The sequence below is a fragment of the Cebidichthys violaceus genome, unplaced genomic scaffold (assembly GCF_023349555.1).
Source record: "Cebidichthys violaceus isolate CVI_PGR_0920_01 unplaced genomic scaffold, fCebVio1.0.p SCAF_48, whole genome shotgun sequence".
Classification (NCBI taxonomy): Eukaryota; Metazoa; Chordata; class Actinopteri; order Perciformes; family Stichaeidae; genus Cebidichthys; species Cebidichthys violaceus.
Genome location: NW_027176683.1, coordinates 334888 through 357869, shown reverse-complemented (window position 1 = coordinate 357869; position 22982 = coordinate 334888). Strand labels below are relative to the sequence as shown.

At 40.8% G+C, this 22982-nt stretch overlaps 1 protein-coding gene across 3 annotated transcripts in view; it reads right to left on the bottom strand.

The window, feature by feature from the left end:
* Nucleotides 1-2229: 2229 nt before the first annotated feature.
* Nucleotides 2230-22982, bottom strand: part of LOC137887080 (NACHT, LRR and PYD domains-containing protein 12-like) — a 33559-nt gene continuing 12806 nt past the window's right edge. The window contains exons 7-20 of one of the 3 annotated variants that reach the window (XM_068729854.1): nt 21033-21206; nt 17886-18059; nt 14714-14887; nt 11935-12108; nt 10195-10368; nt 8582-8755; nt 8108-8145; nt 7910-7959; nt 7705-7751; nt 6734-6951; nt 6151-6416; nt 4880-4996; nt 4307-4448; nt 2230-3365 (exon numbers count right to left, since the gene is read on the bottom strand). In XM_068729854.1, coding sequence (XP_068585955.1) covers nt 2959-3365; nt 4307-4448; nt 4880-4996; nt 6151-6416; nt 6734-6951; nt 7705-7751; nt 7910-7959; nt 8108-8145; nt 8582-8755; nt 10195-10368; nt 11935-12108; nt 14714-14887; nt 17886-18059; nt 21033-21206 — 2329 coding nt within the window. In that variant the 3' untranslated portion in view covers nt 2230-2958. Of the gene's footprint in view, nt 3366-4306; nt 4449-4879; nt 4997-6150; nt 6417-6733; nt 6952-7028; nt 7515-7704; nt 7752-7909; nt 7960-8107; nt 8146-8581; nt 8756-10194; nt 10369-11934; nt 12109-14713; nt 14888-17885; nt 18060-21032; nt 21207-22982 lie in introns of those variants that run through there. The other 2 variants (XM_068729855.1, XM_068729856.1) reach the window with 2 other exon arrangements.

Sequence of the window (22982 nt, the reverse complement as noted above, 5' to 3'; positions counted from 1 at the left end):
CCGAGAAAAAGCTATTCGCAATGAGTTCGTAGCTCCATAAATGTGAAGAAATTCACAATGAAAGCATTGCTCAGCTAACAACCAGCAATGAAGCTGACATTTCACAGATCACAGCTGGCTTCAATACAAGGACGGCGGAGACTGAGCTGAGGCACGAAAAGCAAATGGAAGAGGTAGTTTCCAGGTACGAAGATGAAATTAAACGTCTGGTTGACCTGCAAGCTCTAGAGGAGGACAAAAATAAGGCAGTCATTGAACTACAAAGGAAGATGAGGGTTGCAGAAGTCGACTTCAAGAATGAGAAGGCCAGGCTTATTCTACGTAACCAACAGCTTGTAGAAGACTGCGATGAAATGAAAGAAAGGTATGAAATCATATCTGACAAATCAAACGAGCTGGTTGAGATGAATTCTCTCAAATTGAAGTATAGTAATTTCCTGCTGCTTGGTGCAGCAAAGCAGATAACTATCACTAATCTGAGAAATGAGCTGTGGGATGTAAAGAAGTCTAACAGAATTCTCAATCGGAATGTTGAGACAGAGAGAAATATGTATGCTGTCTTAAAAACCAAACTAGACTTGGACCACACACGGGAAAAGGCTCTAAAATGCAAAATAGAAAGCACATGTCGCTCATTAGAAGAGTCAAAAATGAAGGAGAGAGAGGCTGTGGTAATGCAACACAAGCTGAACAAGACCGCCGTAGATCTGAAGCAGAGACTGATGAATTCTGAGACCAAGAATAAAACAGTAATGGAGGAATGCAGAAGATTGCAGACCTATAAGCTGCGCTTTAAGGAGGGTCTACAGGACTGCTCTGAGGAAATTGGCGACAGGGACTTCAAAGAGAGATTCGTAGCGTTTAAAAGACGCTACCTGGACGACGACGATGTACCCGAGGACATCAAGTCAAAGGATCAAGAAAAGCGAGAGATAAAAAATAGCGAATCAGTATTAAGGAACAAGCTGTCAACAGCTTTCACCAAGCTGGTGAGTAAGAAGAAGGCCCTGAAACAAAGCCCGGTAGATGAGATGATGAAACTCAAAGAGAGACACTCTGATTACATCAACATAATGAACAATCAGAAGTTACAAATAGAGGAACTCAAAAGCTCAAATGCCATACTCAACGCACAACAATCTGTAATCCTCACAAGAAAATCGTGGGAAAAAAAGCTAAGGCGCGGTCTGCTTGTTTAGAACGGCACCTGTCGACACCAAGGCAGCCATCCAAGGGCCCCATCTTTATAGAAGTGAGTCCGTTTGTGACGGAGGATCTCACGACTGATATCCAGCCATCCGAGGGCCCCTTCTTTGTAGAAGTGAGTCCGCTTGTGATGGAGGATCTCACGACTGATATGGAAGTCATGAAAGAACACCATGTAAATGAGGTGGTGGAACTCAAAAGCTCAAATGCCAAATTCAAGGGGCAAAAATCTAGAATCCTCGTTGGAAAATTGTGGATAAGGAAAAATATTTTGAGAGTTTCCATAGTGCAACCTCCACGCATCATTCCAAAAGTGGATGACGTGCGGCCTTTCGGAAGACACCTGTCGCCACCAAGCCAGCCACCCAAGGGCCCCAAGAACCTTAATGACGTGAGTCCGTGGGTGACGGAGGATCTCACGACTGAACACCATGTAAATGAGGTGGTGGAACCCAAAAGCCCCAAGGAGCAAAAATCTCAAATCCTCCACGGAAAATCGTGGATAAGGAAAAATATTTTGGGAGTTTCCAAAGTGCAACCTCTACCCAAGTCACGCGTCATTCCTTCAGTGATTGACGTGCAGCCTCATTATTTAGGACAACCTAAATAGGCAGCCACGATCTCACGACTGATATGGAGCCCCCAAACCTCTCCCATTTGACCCAGTGCGGTGATAGATGGAGGCTGAGTGCCGTGATTGCACTCAGCCTCCATCTAGCCGAGCGGGCCGTCCCTTCCTCCTCACAGACCGACACCACCAATGTAGAACATTTGCTTTACCTTTATGTTGAGCACATGTTCAGTTTGTGAGAGAGCAAAGGTCGCCCCGCTCGGGCACGGTCCCCGTGGAGTCCTCCTCCTGGCTGGCTCGCCAAATGTTGTGGTTTTTCCCCCGTTGATGAGCCGCTTCTTTGACTTTACCTAACGGCTGGCTCAGTAACTATCTATCTGACTGGTAGTGAGACACCACAGGATCTCACTATTAGGAACTCAGTAACGAACCCCCACAGAACACAAGAGAGATTGGATTTTCTTCAGTTCACGCAGATTTATTTGCATCACAACGTATACAAGTAAACCGAGCTGTCCGGAGTCAACTAACTTCACAATAGCATTGCATATTTAAAAAAGTCTTTAACAGGTGATCTTTCAAGGCACCGTACTTGTCCTTCTCTAGAGGATTTTCGAGGATGCTCACCACTCTGGCTGCTGTTGAACTGCCGAGGGCCGCTACGACATAATAGTATTTCTGTCTCTGAGAGCGAACTGTGCTTCAGTTTGAGCAAACCAGACGGATGCTGGCGTCTCCCAAAACTCCGGCAGCTTGAGCTAAACTGCGTGCGCCATGATGTTCGTCTCTGGAGACGTCCAGTAGACTCAGGGTCACCAATGTAGGAGCGCCGGAATAAACAAACTTCTCTTTGTGGCTGCACACCACTGTCGCCGTTTATTTCAACTCCCAACAACATGACATCCTGAAACACTGAATGTACTGAGTTACATTACACCACTGATGGAACAAGAGCACAAAGCTCTTCATAGATCTAGCCTCTTATTTTTGCTCTCAAAGTTCAGCAGATTGATGCATTTTACTTTAAAAACGTACAAACTTTTATTCCACAGTCCAACAAAACCCTGTGTATCCTCGTATTGTGCACCGTTAAAGATTACAATAAGTCATGTGGGACAACTGTTGAAGAGATTCCCCCCCATCATCATCATCATCATCACTCCACAGTTCTTGGTTCATCTTCAGCTGAAGTTCAGCGCTGTGTAAAGATACGGGTCCACCTCACAGAGAGCAGTGATCAGAACTGAGCAGGCTTCAGATCCCTTTCTTCTCACCGTGTCCATCACGTCTCGTGCTTTATCTGCTCTGTTTCTTGTTCTGGCCGACTGCATTTCAGCGTCAGTGATCACTCCGTGCTCAAGAAGTTTATCCAGCAGCTGGTTCAGGACAGGATCAGACGCTCTGATGATGAATTCAGTCCGAACTGAGAACAGCTTCTGGTCTGCTGGGACCCTGTCCTCTGCCGGGACCCTGTCCTCTGCCGGGACCCTGTCCACTGCCGGGACCCTGTCCTCTGGCGGGACCCTGTCCACTGCCGGGACCCTGTCCTGAGTTGAGACATTTGTCTGATGAATTTCCGCTCTTGGACCTAGAAGATAACCAAGAAAATATTCTTATGTGTTACATAATCAACAAACAGACAATATTGTGTCTCTGATCTCTGGTTACATGTAAACAACAAATCCATGTTGAAATTGAAATGAGGAGAGCTAGTAACGTTAGCCGCACCGCTAACGGCTAAAGTACGGAGGTTCCATTCAGTTCCATTATGATGCCTTCAGGCTCTGTTCAGGTAATGATGATGTGTTCGTGATGTGTTCAAATGCAGTCTGTATTTCCTAATCATTTGAATTGTGTGGAAGGATCAAATTGAAACATGTTGATGGTTTACTCTGACTTCAGAGCGGTTGAATAGATTTCTTTGGACGGTGGAGTCTTGTAGACCAGCTGCTATAACAAAACTAAACAAAAACCTATCTGCCAACATGGATCATCTATGATCGGTAATCTGCAGCAGATCAATGTGATCAGAGATCTCTAAAAGTTATATGTGCTCCCTGTTTTCTGTTGTGCCGATCAGATCCGTGACTCCGATCTGAACCGTGAGCTTTATGATCCCTTGCACCCGTACATGTAAGGCAAGGCAAGTTTATTCATTTAGCTCATGTCAGCAAGAATTCAAAGCACTTCACATGAAACATCAAAAGCCCAAAATGCAAAAGAGACATTATAAAAAGACATTTAAATACATTAAAGAGCCAAAATAAAAACAAGCTAAATAGCATAAAACAGGTATAAAATAGACTCATTAAAGTTACAGCACAGTGTTAATAAACAGGAAAGTCTTCAGCCTTCATTTGACAGAAGTAAGAGTTGCATTTTGTCCTGCATTTTGTTCCAGATATATGGAGCATAAAGACTGCAGCCTCAATACAGATTGATATGAGATGTGGAGCTCCCTGAATGTTCATGAGAGCCGCACACATCTGTTCTACTCTCGTCCATCACTGGGTGTCTGATAGTCTTTACCTTCCAGTAATACGAGATGCTCCCAGACTGGGTTCCTCTCTTCGTCCTGGACCGACAAAGTCACTGTCTCCGTGGTGGGGGTCAGGTAAACTTGAAATGTCGGATGGAAATTTGGTCCATACCTCGAGTCAAATAGTATAGACTGAAAACAAGAACCAGAAGTCAAAATGTGCATCTGCTACCTCTCTGATTGTGAATCAGCAGCCAAACTTGTATTTGCATTAAAGAAATGTCATTGGGAACAATTGAAAATGGACGCTGGCACTCAGGAAAAGATGCTATGTGGACACAGGCCACTACACACTACTCTGAGGATGGAGACACAGTGGAGGGATAACAGTTGGGTGTTTAGCTAACAGCTAATGGAACTACCAGAACACCCACTGCTGAGTACCTCTCGGTCACTGCTCTGCAGCCCACTGTTATTGTTTTGGACGGTGTGTTTAGCTAACAGCTAACAGCTAACAGCTAAGGGAACTGCCACAGACACAAAGTGAAAAAAGATGCTGGTGCTCAGGAATAAAACTGAATGTGGACACAGACCCTTAGAAGGGTAGAAGTGACCTGACTCACCCTAGGCTGGATCCTGAACCCCTCAGGTTCACAGTGGACTTTGTAACTTTTACCAATGTCCAGCAGACAGTTGGAGGAGCTCTCGATGTAATTCGCAGGTTGTTGTCTTCTGTCAACCTTCGTTAACGGGACATTTATATTAGTTTAGATTAATCTCAGATAGTCACAGTAAATTTATGTGTAGAGTATATCTAAACATGAGAATTACAGTCAATTAAAAAGATAATTATGAGGATATACTGTAAATAAATGAATAAAAGCGTAGAATAAATGTTTCTAGATAAAACCCCCCAAGCACTGCAAACAAACGGGTCATGTCTTCATGGTGACTATTAAAAGGCTAAAGAAAAGAGATGAGTTATCAAATGTTCATCTTCATCATTTGAATTCAGAGTGCTGTTTCCCATTTTTATAGAACCAGAACATCATCGTTATTTGCCTTTATGGAAGATTCAAAGTTTTTTAAATTTGTTCTGTAACAATTCCTTTTTTTGGCCTCTCTACAGATCCACTGAACTGTGACCACATGGATTGAAACATCTGTAAAAGTGTGCTGCTGGAAACAGGGAGGAATCCCTCAATTGTTGTAAAGTCACTAGTATTTCATCATCATACAGATCATAAATAATACGTCTTCATTTTTGAGCCCATAATTAAAAACCAAGGTTGTCTTGAATAAGAACTCTGGTAAGTGGTGAGAAGGAAACGTTTTCCATTTTCTCACATTTCTTTTGGTCATGCAGTTTTAAACAAATCAAATTCAATGATGTGAAGTTCAGTTTGCATCCAGGAGGGAGCTTCTCATCTTCCAACCCAGTAAAATACTGGTTTCAACTGGGACGTCAAATACTGAAAGTCCAGAAGCCGTTCTCTCTCTGTCTGTAGATTCAAAAGTGTTCTTTTAAGTTTTGGAACCAACCTAGTCCATTTTTAAAAAAGTGACTGTGACACAAGTTGATTTTAATAACGTTCACTCTGCCTGTAAAGCCTCTCAGTTGAATGATCCATCTCAGCAAATCTTTTTCTGTGTTGTGTTTACTATTCATGCCATCTGGTAGAAGCATCACGAATGTTAGTGGCAGATGGAAATACATGCTGAGAGAGAATCAAAAAAAACTACAAAAAACAAAACAATCTGAAGATTTACAGTTCAGATAGATTTGATTCTTAGCACAGCACGAGAGCAAAGTGTGAATCGTCTTTGTGGAACCAGCTGTGGCTTAAAACAAGAGTTTAAGTTGCTGGTGAGCACATATGACAGACAGCTTTACCTCATGCAAAGGGATGTTGTCCTGCAGCAGAAACACATTGAGAATTTGATGCCTGATGAGCGGGGGTCGGAGGAACAGCAGAACTTGGCCCCTTATTGGCAGCCTGATGTTCAGAAACCTCCTGACGATATCCCAGACCAGGCCAAAAGCAGAGAGGTTAGGGACCTTCACCACCACATGAGTCTCCGTGATCTCCAGCGGCTCCAGGATTGTCATTCCATCATCGGTGATGTGGACGACGGACAACAGGCCGTCAAAGACCAACGCTGTGGGAGTAAAGAGCTGTTAAACCTTTATTTATTATTGATGAAACAGGTTCATCCCAAACCAATTCATCTCTTACCACTTGAGTTCAAATTGTCATTTTTTTCTCTGCCAGGAGAATCATGCGATTGGTCTCATGCGTGCCTGTGATTGAGTGAGTGTGCACCTCTGTGTCTGTCCACAGCTAATCTCACCTTCTTTCATCTAGTATAATTCATTTTTTTGCATGTCACCAGATGCAGCTAGTTTTAGGCATTAATACAACTCTTTGTAGTTTTGGTAATGTATTCCTTCACACTGAAGACAGCCATGTCTTTACCGTCCTTTGTTTCACAGTGTGGGAGGTGGAGCTGACAGACTGCAGCATCCTCAGAACTCTTGATGTCGAACAGCAGCCCTGCGGCCTTCTTGCCGGCTGGTTGGAGGAGGCCCTCGTCCCATTGGACAGTCCTGTACAGCAGCTCTGCCTCTTGAGCCATAACAAACACCAGTCTAGTCAAAGAACACTGGAACACACCTGGACCAGGACACCTGAACCTGTAGGACACGGAGAGGACGAGTTAATATAAGAAGCATCTATTGGCCTGTTAGTCACATGATCTGTTTTCACTCACAGGTGTCCATGTGCAGCACAGGGAAACTGATCGTAGTGTAAAGCGTGATGACACCCAGGGGACAACTCCGCTCTTATTCAGGGCGTTTTCAGACCCGTAGTTTGTTTGCTTTGTTGTCGATTCAGAGACTCATTTCGTACAGTGGTTGCATTTGCTCCTCGGTTTCTTTGTGTTCACACAGCGACGTTCGAGACTAATGTCATGTGAGAGAAAGCTGTTCTGTCATTGGTCAGACACATTACCGGGAAGATTCTTCTTGATTATGGAGCATCAGCAGCATGTACTGCTTATTGTGAACATACTCACAAGACAATTGTTCTTGAGATGTTGTTCCCACTTCCCTCATCCCTGCCCACCTCCTCACCTGCATCTCATTCCCTCATCAACCTCTCTCTATTTATATACCGGCTCAGACTCTTTGTTCTTCTGTCAGTTCGTCATCGTTTCAATGTCGCCTTTTGTGTTCAAAGCCACCTGAACCAGTACCTGAACCGTGAATGAATGCATGCACAGTTTTATTAATCCGATTTTAGTTATTTATATGGATTCTACACAGTTTTATAAATAAGGTCCAGGTCCTGTTTTGACTTGCTGCCCACAGACAACAGACCTTCGTTTAGAATCACAGCTTGATGAACCATGAAAGAAGCTGGAATAGTGTATTTCATAGGATTACCTGTATGAAGATTCAGCTGTGTGTTCAGGTGAGAATGAGAATGGAGCCTGGAATGAAGAAGGCACAAAGTTAGTCATTTGAATAGAAATCAAGTAACAAGCCACAGTTCTCTGCCCTCTGTTCCCCTGGTACACAATAATTACATTTACTCAGTAGGGAAACCTCAAGAAATAAACTTCACGCTCTTCAACTGCTGCTCCCTCACCTCTTTGTCGGGAACATTCGTTTTCACATCCAGTTTGCCGTCGGCGTCACCTGATGGAGAGAAGAAGAGAAAGAGAAACATTAGCAGCCAAAGTTCTTCAAACAGCTCTAACAGAAGATACTTTTTGTTACGATGAGGCTCATTAAGATCAGACTTAATGTAGAATAGCTTGAATGGGGACATTCTTTCAATACTCACATTGTTTGTGTTTCTTAGTGATCAACCTGTCATCCAACCTGTTGGGAGGAACACAACCCCAAAAGTTATGGATCAAGTTTTAAATAATTGTTGGTTCTTTGAGTTAACCAGCTTCATAGTCCTAATATGAAGCAACTAATCTGCTTCATGATCACGTCACCTTCATGTTGTGAGCGTGCATTAGAGGAAATAACATCACAGGAAAACAAAACCAACTACCTTTTTTCACTCTACTGTGAAATCCCACGACTTGTAAAAGCTTGCTTGGCTTTGCTTTGTCAGCTTTTATTTTATTGTTTGCGGAGAAATGAAAGAAAGGAAACATCAGAGGAACTGCACTCGATGGTAAAATCTCTGATTATTTGGTCTTGAAGAGAGAAAAAGGAGGGAAACCCTCACTGTGAGTAAACCGCCCTGTGTTTTATTAACAACACTGCTGAACCAGCACGGACTGACTCGGACCCCCTCACTGACCTCAGAGTCTCCAGTCTGCAGTCTGGACTCTCCAGAAGGTCACACAGCAGCTTCTCTCCTGAATCCTTCAGGTCGTTTCCTCTCAGGTCCAGAACTCTCAGAGGTGACGGGTTGGACTTCAGAGCTGAGGCCAGATAAGAACAGCTGACCTCTGACAACCCGCAGCGCCACAGACTGAATGAAGGATAAATGATTCAGATAAAAATCCATTTATAATCCAATCAGATGTGTTCAGGTTTTAAATGTGGAGCTGACTTCATCATTCTGTTACTGCAGATCTTCATCATAATATCTACTTTATTATGAGTAGAAACACACACCACAGTAAATAGTTCACTTCAGAGAGTAAACTTTATCAATTTAAATATGAGTTCAGATGATCTTCTGTGTACAGATTACCGTTTACCAAACATGTGATGTACTTTAACAGCTAACGTTGGACATTTTCTGCAGTTTCTTTACTGCAGTTGACTTCTGTGACTGCAGACTAAAAGCTTAGTTTATACTCGCCACAGTGAAGCCGGAACGCTCCACAAAATGATGTGATCACGGCCTGCGAGTCCTGAGCGAAGGCTCCGCAAGTGGTCGCACCGCTTGGTCGTGCACCTCTGAATCTTTGCTACGACTAGGCACAAATAGTTTACTGATAAAAGCACTATTTAGATGTCTGCTCAATAGTTTTAGATGCTTTAGAAACAGGAGGTCTTAAAAATCTACATTTGAGGAAATATTTAACAGACAAATCAAATAGTTTACAGGATATTTAACCTTTGTTTCTTCATAATACATTTAATACTTGACTTGTTTACAAGGTTTGTGTAAAGGTAATAAAGTCTCCATGAATATGAGATATGAGTTTACAGATAATAACAGTTCCTCCTCTTCGTTGTGGAGGTTGGTTTGTGGCGTTACTCTGGTTGTCTTCCTGATTCTTCACAGTTCATTTAGTTTGTACGTCCTCTGGTATTTCAGAGAATAACTCAATTAAAAGCACGTTGAGTAGAAACACCTTTTGTTCACGCTCAGAGCTCACACGCCATCTGCAGAAGCTCACGCTACGGTGCCACGCCCAGGTGGAAACAAAACGTACATTTAGTCCAGGAAAAATGTAAAAATTAAAAACTTTATGGGTGTAAGTTATGTTTGTACATTAATGAGATTAAATGGTTGATTAAACAGATAGGAATAGTATAGATTCATCTTCTTTAGCTAGTTAAGGAACAGCATCAACAGATGTACTGATCTTTCTCTCATAAGTTTTGGGTTTGTTCTAGAGTTCTGTGGGACGTTAGCAGACCTGGTTCTTGTGTTTATGGTGCATGCAGCAGAGGGTTAGTCCACTTTTATTACACTTTAAAATCAAGTGTTTGGAGCTAATTCAATGTGTGAGAGCATTTGGTTTGACGTTGCTTTAAATAATATTTTGGTTGTATTCATCTGCTGCAGACATGTTCAGCTTCATTTAAAGTTTGAGAATATTGTCAGTGTAGAAATGTGCCACATTTTAATGTTGAAGTCGTATTTCTGTTATAGAACCACATTCACACCCACAAACGTACAGGAAGAATAATATGTAGTAAAGATTCATCCGTGGAGCTAAAGCGTGGACTGACCTCAGAGTCTCCAGTCTGCAGTCTGGACTCTCCAGAAAGTCACACAGCAGCTTCACTCCTGAATCCTTCAGGTCGTTTCCACTCAGGTCCAGATCTCTCAGATGTGACGGGTTGGACTTCAGAGCTGAGACCAGAGAAGAACAGCTGACCTCTGACGACCCGCAGTGATTCAGTCTGAATGAAGGATAAATGATGTAAGTTTAGAGGAGAATGTTCATTCAGTGTCAGGCGTTTAGAACGGAGACGTTTAGAAAATGTAAACTCCAAACACATGAGCTGAATGCAGGTTAAAAACTGTGAGGGACAAGAAGTGAATAAGAGCTCTCATTAACACTAATGACAACATGCTGCTGCTTCAAGAAACACCAAGTGACTCCACTTGAACTCTGCCAGCTCCATCTAAACTCATGTCAGCCAACACTAAGAAATAAAAACACAGAAACTCATTTAAGATTCAACTCAAGAACACAAAGTTAACAAAGACACCAAATGAGTCAGGAGGACATTTTAGAAAATATGTGAACAAAAGTTATGTATTTTAGGAATAGTGGAGTCATAAAATCAAAGCAGCTTCAGTTTAAGCATCAAATAGATTCATAAAAATGAGGAAAAAGCAAAATACTGAACACATTTGTTGTTGTGTGATAGAGAGATATTTATTCATTGTATTTAGTAACTTTTATCATTTACTGAAGAAAACCTGATGGAATACAAGATGAACATCAAGTATATATTATATTTATGTAAAATAAATAATAATATAAACAAATATTTGTTGGTGGTTTAACGGTTTATGAACATTGTTTTGCAACTCTTGGTTTGAGGCTTTTTTTAAATAACAAAAAGCAAATATGTACCTTACCTATGTGTGTGTAAAGAATGCTGATATGAAATATGAAAAACAACCAGTAGTCAATGTGCAAGCTGCCAATTGAATTGTGACTTAAGCTTCTCTATTGGGTTCATATATTTGTAAATCTGACTTATGTAGTGTCAGAGCCTCACCAGACATGAACCTCACCGCACGTCAAGAACAAGAACAAGCATATGCTGAAAAGTATCACGCTGGAGATGAGCGAAAAAGAGCAATTTCTCAACTGTTGCAGCAAACTGAGCAAGTTTTTTCAATATATATCAAGTAGCTTTTGCGGCTCCAGACAAAATTTATTTGGTGGAAAATAGGGCAAAATGGCTGTTTGGATAGTAAAGGTTGCCGACCCGTGGTCTAGATTCCAGAAGAAGAAAAGCCGATCCGTCCGATGTGTTCTCTAAACGATAGAAACAAGGAGTTCCATTTGGTTTTCTACTCTCCTTTTTTACCGTGAACACGGCGATGCTTTGTTTGGTAAGTGAAACATAGATGTTATGAATATGGATGAAGCACAAAGACTGAGGTGGCTGTTTAAAAGTGGAACATATAACTTAGCCAGGTATCTGCAGAAAGTCTGGAAGAAGAGGAAACAAATATCTCTTTACCAAGTTTTAGTTTTTATTTTCTTCTTCATGTTCTGTATATTCAAGACCAGAAGATGTCTGGAAAAAAGTGGTGTCTTGTAATCCCATGTGGGATGGAGCAAATGTTAGGCAGTGAATTAATAAATATGATTTATTTTAATCTATAGCTCAACGTTTCTCTGTCACAGTTAATGAACTTTTACTACCGCTGAGGCTTTAAGGTCCTTTAAGATCAGTATAATATCAGCTTCATGTCTGCACAGGAGTAAAGAATGTTGGACTGACCTCAGAGTCTCCAGTCTGCAGTCTGGACTCTCCAGAAGGTCACACAGCAGCTTTACTCCTGAATCCTTCAGGTCGTTTCCACTCAGGTCCAGATCTCTCAGAGGTGACGGGTTGGACTTCAGAGTTGAGGCCAGAGCAGAACAGCTGACCTCTGACAACCCGCAGTCACTCAGTCTGAATGAAGGATAAATGATGTAAGTTTAGAGGACAATGTTCATTCAGTGTCAGGCGTTTAGAACGGAGACGTTTAGAAAATGTAAACTCCAAACACATGAGCTGAATGCAGGTTAAAAACTGTGAGGGACAAGAAGTGAATAAGAGCTCTCATTAACACTAATGACAACGTGCTGCTGCTTCAAGAAACACCAAGTGACTCCACTTGAACTCTGCCAGCTCCATCTAAACTCATGTCAGCCAACACTAAGAAATAAAAACACAGAAACTCATTTAAGATTCAACTCAAGAACACAAAGTTAACAAAGACACCAAATGAGTCAGGAGGACATTTTAGAAAATATGTGAACAAAAGTTATGTATTTTAGGAATAGTGGAGTCATAAAATCAAAGCAGCTTCAGTTTAAGCATCAAATAGATTCATAAAAATTAAGAAAAAGCAAAATACTGAAAACATTTGTTGTTGTGTGATAGAGAGATATTTATTCATTGTTTTGAGTAACTTTAATCATTTACTGGAGAAAACCTGATGGAATACAAGATGAAAATCAAGTACATATTATATTTATGTAACATAAATAATAATATTAACAAATATTTGTTGGTGGTTTAACGATTTATGAACATTGTTTTGCAACTCTTGGTTTATTGAGGCTTTTTTTAATAACAAAAAGCTCAACATTGTTGTTTTTTACAGAATCTGTGTTTTCCAAAGTTGTGTATTTGTATGATGATAAAAACTGAATATGGTTCAGAGAATTATGTTGTTTATGATCAGATGTCATCTGGTATTTTACCTTGGACTGTTGGAACTATCTTCATCTAGATCAGGACTCTTTAGCCCCTCGGTTGCGGCTCCCTGAGTCTACATCCACACTAAAACGTTTTCGTTTAAAAACAGAGTTTTAACAAACAAAAACGATCTCCGTCCACACGGTGCTTCAGCATCATTTTCGAGATGATCTCCGTCCAGACTACAATGCCAGAAACGAATATCGCGTGACTGTTCACGTACACTGGGCATGCGGGTGGGGCCGGTGTAAACAGGAAGTAGATCGGTTCCTCAAAGCCGCTCGTGACTTCAGACGGCCGTTCTGTAGGTCTGATAACCCCGCTGGACACACCGCTCACTGATCGATCCAACAACAGCTGCTTCCTCCGCAAGCATCCTATTACGTCGCTGTCAAGCACCTTTCCCTGCAGGTGGCTCATCATGATTTGCAGACCCCCGCCCTTTAATTCTGCGTAGACGTATTCATTTGCTTTTACTGCCAACAATGCTGGCTTACCTGTTTGATATGTGGCGAGAAATGTAATGTAGAAAGCAGGGACGTGAGGTCAGGGGAGGCAGGTGAGGCAGAGCCTCCCCTGACCTCATGAAAAGTAAAAAACAAAAAATTATGAGAGCGAGTGCCCCTGCGTCGGGTTCATGCTTGTTCTGTTGTTGCTCTTCTTCTACGCTTCTCTTCTTCTTCTTATATTTTGCTTTGACCGCAAAAATGTAAGATTCTATATCCAAGTTTTAAAATGTCTCAAAAAACAGTGAAATGTGACCAAATCAACAGCAATTCAACGTCGGACAGGTAAAGTAACCTTTAATGTGTTTGTTGTTCTCTTTATACATCCTGGTTGTTACACATATTATCACGGAATCTCACGATTTTCGCGGGTGGCGCCTGCGAGCGCTCCGCTTCTGAAACACTCCCGGTGGAATCAAATATGTACCTTACCTAAGTGTGTGTAAAGTATGCTGATATGAAATATGAAAAACAACCAGTAGTCAGTGTGCAAGCTGCCAATTGAATGGTGACTTAAGCTTCTCTATTGGGTTCATATATTTGTAAATCTGACTTATGTAGTGTCAGAGCCTCACCAGACATGAACCTCACCGCACGTCAAGAACAAGAACAAGCATATGCTGTAAAGTATCACGCTGGAGATGAGTGAAAAAGAGCGATTTCTCAACTGCTGCAGCAAACTGAGCAAGTTATTTCAATATATAGCAAGTAGCTTTTGCGGCTCCAGACAAAATTTATTTGGTGGAAAATAGGGCAAAATGGCTGTTTGGATAGTAAAGGATGCCGACCCCTGGTCTAGATTCTAGAAGAAGAAAAGCCGATCCGTCCGATGTGTTCTCTAAACGATAGAAACAACGAGTTCCATTTGGTTTTCTACTCTCCTTTTTTACCGTGAACACGGCGATGCTTTGTTTGGTAAGTCAAACATAGATGTTATGAATATGGATGATGCACAAAGACTGAGGTGACTGTTTAAAAGTGGAACATATAACTTAGCCAGGTATCTGCAGAAAGTCTGGAAGAGGAAACAAATATCTCTTTACCAAGTTTTAGTTTTTATTTTCTTCTTCATGTTTTGTATATTCAAGACCAGGAGATGTCTGGAAAAAAGTGGTGTCTTGTAAACCCATGTGGGATGGAGGAAATGTTAGGCAATAATTGAATAAATATGATTGATTTAAATCTATAGCTCAACGTTTCTCTGCCACAGTTAATGAACTTTTACTACTGCTGAGGCTTTAAGGTCCTTTAAGATCAGTATAATATCAGCTTCATGTCTGCACAGGAGTAAAGAATGTTGGACTGACCTCAGAGTCTCCAGTCTGCAGTCTGGACTCTCCAGAAGTTCACACAGCAGCTTCACTCCTGAATCCTTCAGGATGTTTTCACTCAGGTCCAGAACTCTCAGATGTGACGGGTTGGACTTCAGAGCTGAGGCCAGAGAAGAGCAGCTGACCTCTGACAACCAGCAGTACCTCAGACTGAATGAAGGATAAATGATGTAAGTTTAGAGGACAATGTTCATTCAGTGTCAGGCGTTTAGAACGGAGACGTTGAGAAAATGTAAACTCCAAACACATGAGCTGAATGCAGGTTAAAAACTGTGAGGGACAAGAAGTGAATAAGAGCTCTCATTAACACTAATGACAACATGCTGCTGCTTCAATAAACACCAAGTGACTCCACTTGAACTCTGCCAGCTCCATCTAAACTCATGTCAGCCAACACTAAGAAATAAAAACACAGAAACTCGTTTAAGATTCAACTCAAGAACACAAAGTTAACAAAGACACCAAATGAGTCAGGAGGACATTTTAGAAAATATGTGAACAAAAGTTATGTATTTTAGGAATAGTGGAGTCATAAATCAAAGCAGCTTCAGTTTAAGCATCAAATAGATTTATAAAAATGAGGAAAAAGCAAAATACTGAACACATTTGATGTTGTGTGATAGAGAGATATGTATTCATTGTATTTAGTAACTTTAATCATTTGCTGAAGAAAACCTGATGGAATACAAGATGAACATCAAGTACATATTATATTTATGTAACATAAATAATAATATAAAAAAATATTTGTTCGTGGTCTAACGATTTATGAACATTGTTTTGCAACTCTTGGTTTATTGAGGCTTTTTTTAATAACAAAAAGCTCAACATTGTTGTTTTTTACAGAATCTGTGTTTTCCAAAGTTGTGTATTTGTACGATGATAAAAACTGAATATGGTTCATAGAATTATGTCGTTTATGATCAGATGTCATCTGGTATTTTACCTTGGACTGTTGGAACTATCTTCATCTAGATCAGGGCTCTTTAGCCCCTCGGTTGCGGCTCCCTGAGTCTACATCCACACTAAAACGTTTTCGTTTAAAAACAGTTTTAACAAACAAAAACGATCTCCGTCCACACGGTGCTTCAGCATCATTTTCGAGATGATCTCCGTCCAGACTACAACGCCTGAAAACAAATATCACGTGACTATTCACGTACACTGGGCATGCGGGTGGGGCCGGTGTAAACAGGAAGTAGATCGGTTCCTCAAAGCCGCTCGTGACTTCAGACGGCCGTTCCGTAGGTCTGATAACCCCGCTGGACACGCCGCTCACTGATCGATCCAACAACAGCTGCTTCCTTCGCAAGCATCCTATTACGTCGCTGTCAAGCACCTTTCCCTGCAGGTGGCTCATCATGATTTGCAGACCCCCGCCCTTTAATTCTGCGTAGACGTATTCATTTGCTTTCACTGCCAACAATGCTGGCTTACCTGTTTGATATGTGGCGAGAAATGTAATGTAGAAAGCAGGGACGTGTGGTCAGGGGAGGCAGGTGAGGCAGAGCCTCCCCTGACCTCATGAAAAGTAAAAAACAAAAAATTATGAAATAAAATAAATATTAATATTTATCTACTGATCTGTGCTATAAATGTAATTTCTGTAATCCAATCATTTCAAGCATTTTTATAATAATAATCTCTGAATTAGTGCATGTCCTGTTCAAACAGAGGAGACAGTGAGGTGAGGCAGAGACGAGTTGTTCCTCACCTCACACTGTGAATCCTCACTAACTGGGTTGAGATCGTGACTTTAGCTTTCTCATTGTTTGTCACCACTGTAATATCTGTAGGCTCTTTTATTATATGTCCTTTCTTTACACAGAATATGTACTGTATTTCACGTCTGTGTAGAACATCTTTAGTGTTGCTGATCTGACAGAAACCGCAGTGAAAATGCACAGAGGAGGCAAACAGTACCTCTGCCTCACTGAAGGGGGCGAGCGAGAGCCCCTGTGTCGGGTTCATGCTTGTTCTGTCGTTGCTCTTCTTCTACGCTTCTCTTCTTCTTCTTATATTTTGCTTTGACCGCAAAAATGTAAGATTCTATATCCAAGCTTAAAAATGTCTCAAAAAACAGTGAAATGTGACCAAATCAACATCAGTTCACCATCGGACAGGTAAAGTAACCTTTTATGTGTTTGTTGTTCTCTTTATACATCCTGGTTGTTACACATATTATCGCGGAATCTCACAATTTTCGTTGGTGGCGCCCACGAGCACTCCGCTTCTGAAACACTCCCGGTGGAATCAAACATGTACTTTACCGATGTGTGTGTAAAGAATGCTGATATGAAATATGAAAAACAACCAGTAATCAATATGCAAGCTGCCAATTGAATGGTGACTTAAGCTTCTCTATTGGGTTCATATATTTGTAAATCTGACTTATGTAGTGTCAGAGCCTCACCAGACATGAACCTCACCGCACGTCAAGAACAAGAACAAGCATATGCTGAAAAGTATCACGCTGAAGATGAGCCAAAAAGAGCAATTTCTCAACTGCTGCAGCAAACTGAGCAAGTTATTTCAATATATATCAAGTAGCTTTTGCGGCTCCAGACAAAATTTATTTGGTGGAAAATGGGGCAAAATAGTTGTTTGGATAGTAAAGGTTGCCGACCCGTGGTCTAGATTCTAGAAGAAGAAAAGTTGATCCGTCCGATGTGTTCTCTAAACGATAGAAACAAGGAGTTCCATTTTGTTTTCTACTCTCCTTTTTTACCGTGAACACGGCGATGCTTTGTTTGGTAAGTCAAACATAGATGTTATGAATATGGATGAAGCACAAAGACTGAGGTGGCTGTTTAAAAGTGGAACATATAACTTAGCCAGGTATCTGCAGAAAGTCTGGAAGAAGAGGAAACAAATATCTCTTTACCAAGTTTTAGATTTTATTTTCTTCTTCATGTTTTGTATATTCAAGACCAGAAGATGTCTGGAAAAAAGTGTTGTCTTGTAATCCCATGTGGGATGGAGGAAATGTTAGGCAATAATTGAATAAATATGATTGATTTAAATCTATAGCTCAACGTTTCTCTGCCACAGTTAATGAACTTTTACTAACGCTGAGGCTTTAAGGTCCTTTAAGATCAGTATAATATCAGCTTCATGTCTGCACAGGAGTAAAGAATGTTGGACTGACCTCAGAGTCTCCAGTCTGCAGTCTGGACTCTCCAGAAGTTCACACAGCAGCTTTACTCCTGAATCCTTCAGGATGTTTCTACTCAGGTCCAGATCTCTCAGAGGTGACGGGTTGGACTTCAGACCTGAGGCCAGAGAAGAACAGCTGACCTCTGACAACCTGCAGCCCCTCAGTCTGAATGAAGGATAAATGATGTAAGTTTAGAGGAAAATGTTCATTCAGTGTCAGACGTTTAGAACGGAGACGTTTAGAAAATGTAAACTCCAAACACATGAGCTGAATGCAGGTTAAAAACTGTGAGGGACAAGAAGTGAATAAGAGCTCTCATTAACACTAATGACAACGTGCTGCTGCTTCAAGAAACACCAAGTGACTCCACTTGAACTCTGCCAGCTCCATCTAAACTCATGTCAGCCAACACTAAGAAATAAAAACACAGAAACTCATTTAAGATTCAACTCAAGAACACAAAGTTAACAAAGACAGCAAATGAGTCAGGAGGACATTTTAGAAAATATGTGAACAAAAGTTATGTATTTTAGGAATAGTGGAGTCATAAAATCAAAGCAACTTCAGTTTAAGCATCAAATAGATTCATAAAAATGAGGAAAAAGCAAATTACTGAAAACATTTGTTGTGTGATAGAGATATGTATTCATTGTGTTTAGTAACTTTTATCATTTACTGAAAAAAACCTGATGGAATACAAGATGAAAATCAAGTATATATGATATTTATGTAAAATAACTAATAATATAAACAAATTTGTATTCGTGGTCTAACGATTTATGAACATTGTTTTGCAACTCTTGGTTTATTGAGGCTTTTTTTAATAACAAAAAGCTCAACATTGTTGTTTTTTACAGAATCTGTGTTTTCCAAAGTTGTGTATTTGTACGATGATAAAAACTGAATATGGTTCAGAGAATTATGTCGTTTATGATCAGATGTCATCTGGTATTTTACCTTGGACTGTTGGAACTATCTTCATCTAGATCAGGGCTCTTTAGCCCCTCGGTTGCGGCTCCCTGAGTCTACATCCACACTAATACGTTTTTGTTTAAAAACAGAGTTTTAACAAACAAAAACGATCTCCGTCCACACGGTGCTTCAGCATCATTTTCGAGATGATCTCCGTCCAGACTACAACGCCTGAAAACGAATATCACGTGACTGTTCACGTACACTGGGCATGCGGGTGGGGCCGGTGTAAACAGGAAGTAGATCGGTTCCTCAAAGCCGCTCGTGACTTCAGACGGCCGTTCCGTAGGTCTGATAACCCCGCTGGACACGCCGCTCACTGATCGATCCAACAACAGCTGCTTCCTTCGCAAGCATCCTATTACGTCGCTGTCAAGCACCTTTCCCTGCAGGTGGCTCATCATGATTTGCAGACCCCCGCCCTTTAATTCTGCGTAGACGTATTCATTTGCTTTCACTGCCAACAATGCTGGCTTACCTGTTTGATATGTGGCGAGAAATGTAATGTAGAAAGCAGGGACGTGTGGTCAGGGGAGGCAGGTGAGGCAGAGCCTCCCCTGACCTCATGAAAAGTAAAAAACAAATAATGATGAAATAAAATAAATATTAATATTTATCTACTGATCTAAGCTATAAATGTAATTTCTGTAATCCAATCATTTCAAGCATTTTTATAATAATAATCTCTGAATTAGTGCATGTCCTGTTCAAACAGAGGAGACAGTGAGGTGAGGCAGAGACGAGTTGTTCCTCACCTCACACTGTGAATCCTCACTAACTGGGTTGAGATCGTGACTTTCGCTTTCTCATTGTTTGTCACCACTGTAATATCTGTAGGCTCTTTTATTATATGTCCTTTCTTTACATAGAATATGTACTGTATTTCACGTCTGTGTAGAACATATTTCGTGTTGCTGATCTGACAGAAACCGCAGGGAAAAAGCACAGAGAGGCAAACAGTACCTCTGCTTCACTGAAGGGGGCGAGCGAGAGCCCCTGTGTCGGGTTCATGCTTGTTCTGTCGTTGGTCTTCTTCTACACTTCTCTTCTTCTTCTTATATTTTGCTTTGACCGCAAAAATGTAAGATTCTATATCTACGCTTAAAAATGTCTCAAAAAACAGTGAAATGTGACCAAATCAACATCAGTTCACCATCGGACAGGTAAAGTAACCTTTTATGTGTTTGTTGTTCTCTTTATACATCCTGGTTGTTACACAGATTTTCGTGGGTGGCGCCCGCGAGCGCTCCGCTTCTGAAACGCTACCGGTGGAATCAAATATGTACCTTACCTATGAGTGTGTAAAGTATGCTGATATGAAATATGAAAAACAACCAGTAGTCAATGTGCAAGCTGCCAGTTGAATGTTGACTGAAGCTACTCTATTGGGTTCATATATTTGTAAATCTGACTTATGTAGTGTCAGAGCCTCACCAGACATGAACCTCACCGCACGTCAAGAACAAGAACAAGCATATGCTGTAAAGTATCACGCTGGAGATGAGCCAAAAAGAGCAATTTCTCAACTGTTGCAGCAAACTGAGCAAGTTTTTTCAATATATATCAAGTAGCTTTTGCAGCTCCAGACAAAATTTATTTGGTAAAAAATAGGACGAAATGTCTGTTTGGATAGTAAAGGTTGCCGACCCGTGGTCTAGATTCTAGAAGAAGAAAAGCCGATCCGTCCGATGTGTTCTCTAAACGATAGAAACAAGGAGTTCCATTTGGTTTTCTACTCTCCTTTTTTACCGTGAACACGGCGATGCTTTGTTTGGTAAGTCAAACATAGATGTTATGAATATGGATGAAGCACAAAGACTGAGGTGGCTGTTTAAAAGTGGAACATATAACTTAGCCAGGTATCTGCAGAAAGTCTGGAAGAAGAAACAAATATCTCTTTACCAAGTTTTAGTTTTTATTTTCTTCTTCATGTTTTGTATATTCAAGACCAGAAGATGTCTGGAAAAAAGTGGTGTCTTGTAATCCCATGTGGGATGGAGCAAATGTTAGGCAATAAATTAATAAATATGATTTATTTTAATCTATAGCTCAACGTTTCTCTACCACAGTTAATGAACTTTTACTAACGCTGAGGCTTTAAGGTCCTTTAAGATCAGTATAATATCAGCTTCATGTCTGCACAGGAGTAAAGAATGTTGGACTGACCTCAGAGTCTCCAGTCTGCAGTCTGGACTCTCCAGAAGGTCACACAGCAGCTTCACTCCTGAATCCTTCAGGTCGTTGTAACTCAGGTCCAGATCTCTCAGAGGTGACGGGTTGGACTTCAGAGCTGAGGCCAGAGAAGAACAGCTGACCTCTGACAACCTGCAGCCACTCAGTCTGAATGAAGGATAAATGATGTAAGTTTAGAGGACAATGTTCATTCAGTGTCAGGCGTTTAGAACGGAGACGTTTAGAAAATGTAAACTCCAAACACATGAGCTGAATGCAGGTTAAAAACTGTGAGGGACAAGAAGTGAATAAGAGCTCTCATTAACACTAATGACAACGTGCTGCTGCTTCAAGAAACACCAAGTGACTCCACTTGAACTCTGCCAGCTCCATCTAAACTCATGTCAGCCAACACTAAGAAATAAAAACACAGAAACTCATTTAAGATTCAACTCAAGAACACAAAGTTAACAAAGACAGCAAATGAGTCAGGAGGACATTTTAGAAAATATGTGAACAAAAGTTATGTATTTTAGGAATAGTGGAGTCATAAAATCAAAGCAGCTTCAGTTTAAGCATCAAATAGATTCATAAAAATTAGGAAAAAGAAAAATACTGAAAACATTTGTTGTTGTGTGATAGAGACATATGTATTCATTGTGTTTAGTAACTTTTATCAGTTACTGAAGAAAACCTGATGGAGAATACAAGATGAAAATCAAATATATATTATATTCATATAAAATAAATAATAATATAAAAAAATATTTGTTCGTGGTTTAACAATTTATGAACATTGTTTTGCAACTCTTGGTTTATTGAGGCTTTTTTTAATAACAAAAAGCTCAACATTGTTGTTTTTTTACAGAATCTGTGTTTTCCAAAGTTGTGTATTTGTACGATGATAAAAACTGAATATGGTTCATAGAATTATGTCGTTTATGATCAGATGTCATCTGGTATTTTACCTTGGACTGTTGGAACTATCTTCATCTAGATCAGGGCTCTTTAGCCCCTCGGTTGCGGCTCCCTGAGTCTACATCCACACTAATACGTTTTCGTTTAAAAACAGAGTTTTAACAAACAAAAACGATCTCCGTCCACACGGTGCTTCAGCATCATTTTCGAGATGATCTCCGTCCAGACTACAACGCCTGAAAACGAATATCACGTGACTAATAACGTACACTGGGCATGCGGGTGGGGCCGGTGTAAACAGGAAGTAGATCGGTTCCTCAAAGCCGCTCGTGACTTCAGACGGCCGTTCTGTAGGTCTGATAACCCCGCTGGACACGCCGCTCACTGATCGCTCCAACAACAGCTGCTTCCTCCGCAAGCATCCTATTACGTCGCTGTCAAGCACCTTTCCCTGCAGGTGGCTCATCATGATTTGCAGACCCCCGCCCTTTAATTCTGCGTAGACGTATTCATTTGCTTTCACTGCCAACAATGCTGGCTTACCTGTTTGATATGTTGCGAGAAATGTAATGTAAAAAGCAGGGACGTGAGGTCAGGGGAGGCAGGTGAGGCAGAGCCTCCCCTGACCTCATGAAAAGTAAAAAACAAATAATGATGAAATAAAATAAATATTAATATTTATCTACTGATCTGTGCTATACATGTAATTTCTGTAATCCAATCATTTCAAGCATTTTTATAATAATAATCTCTGAATTAGCGAATGTCTTGTTTAAACAGAGGAGACAGTGAAGTGAGGCAGAGACGAGTTGTTCCTCACCTCACACTGTGAATCCTCACTAACTGGGTTGAGATCGTGACTTTAGATTTCTCATTGTTTGTCACCACTGTAATATCTGTAGACTCTTTTATTATATGTCCTTTCTTTACATAGAATATGTACTGTATTTCATGTCTGTGTAGAACATATTTCGTGTTGCTGATCTGACAGAAACCGCAGGGAAAAAGCACAGAGGAGGCAAACAG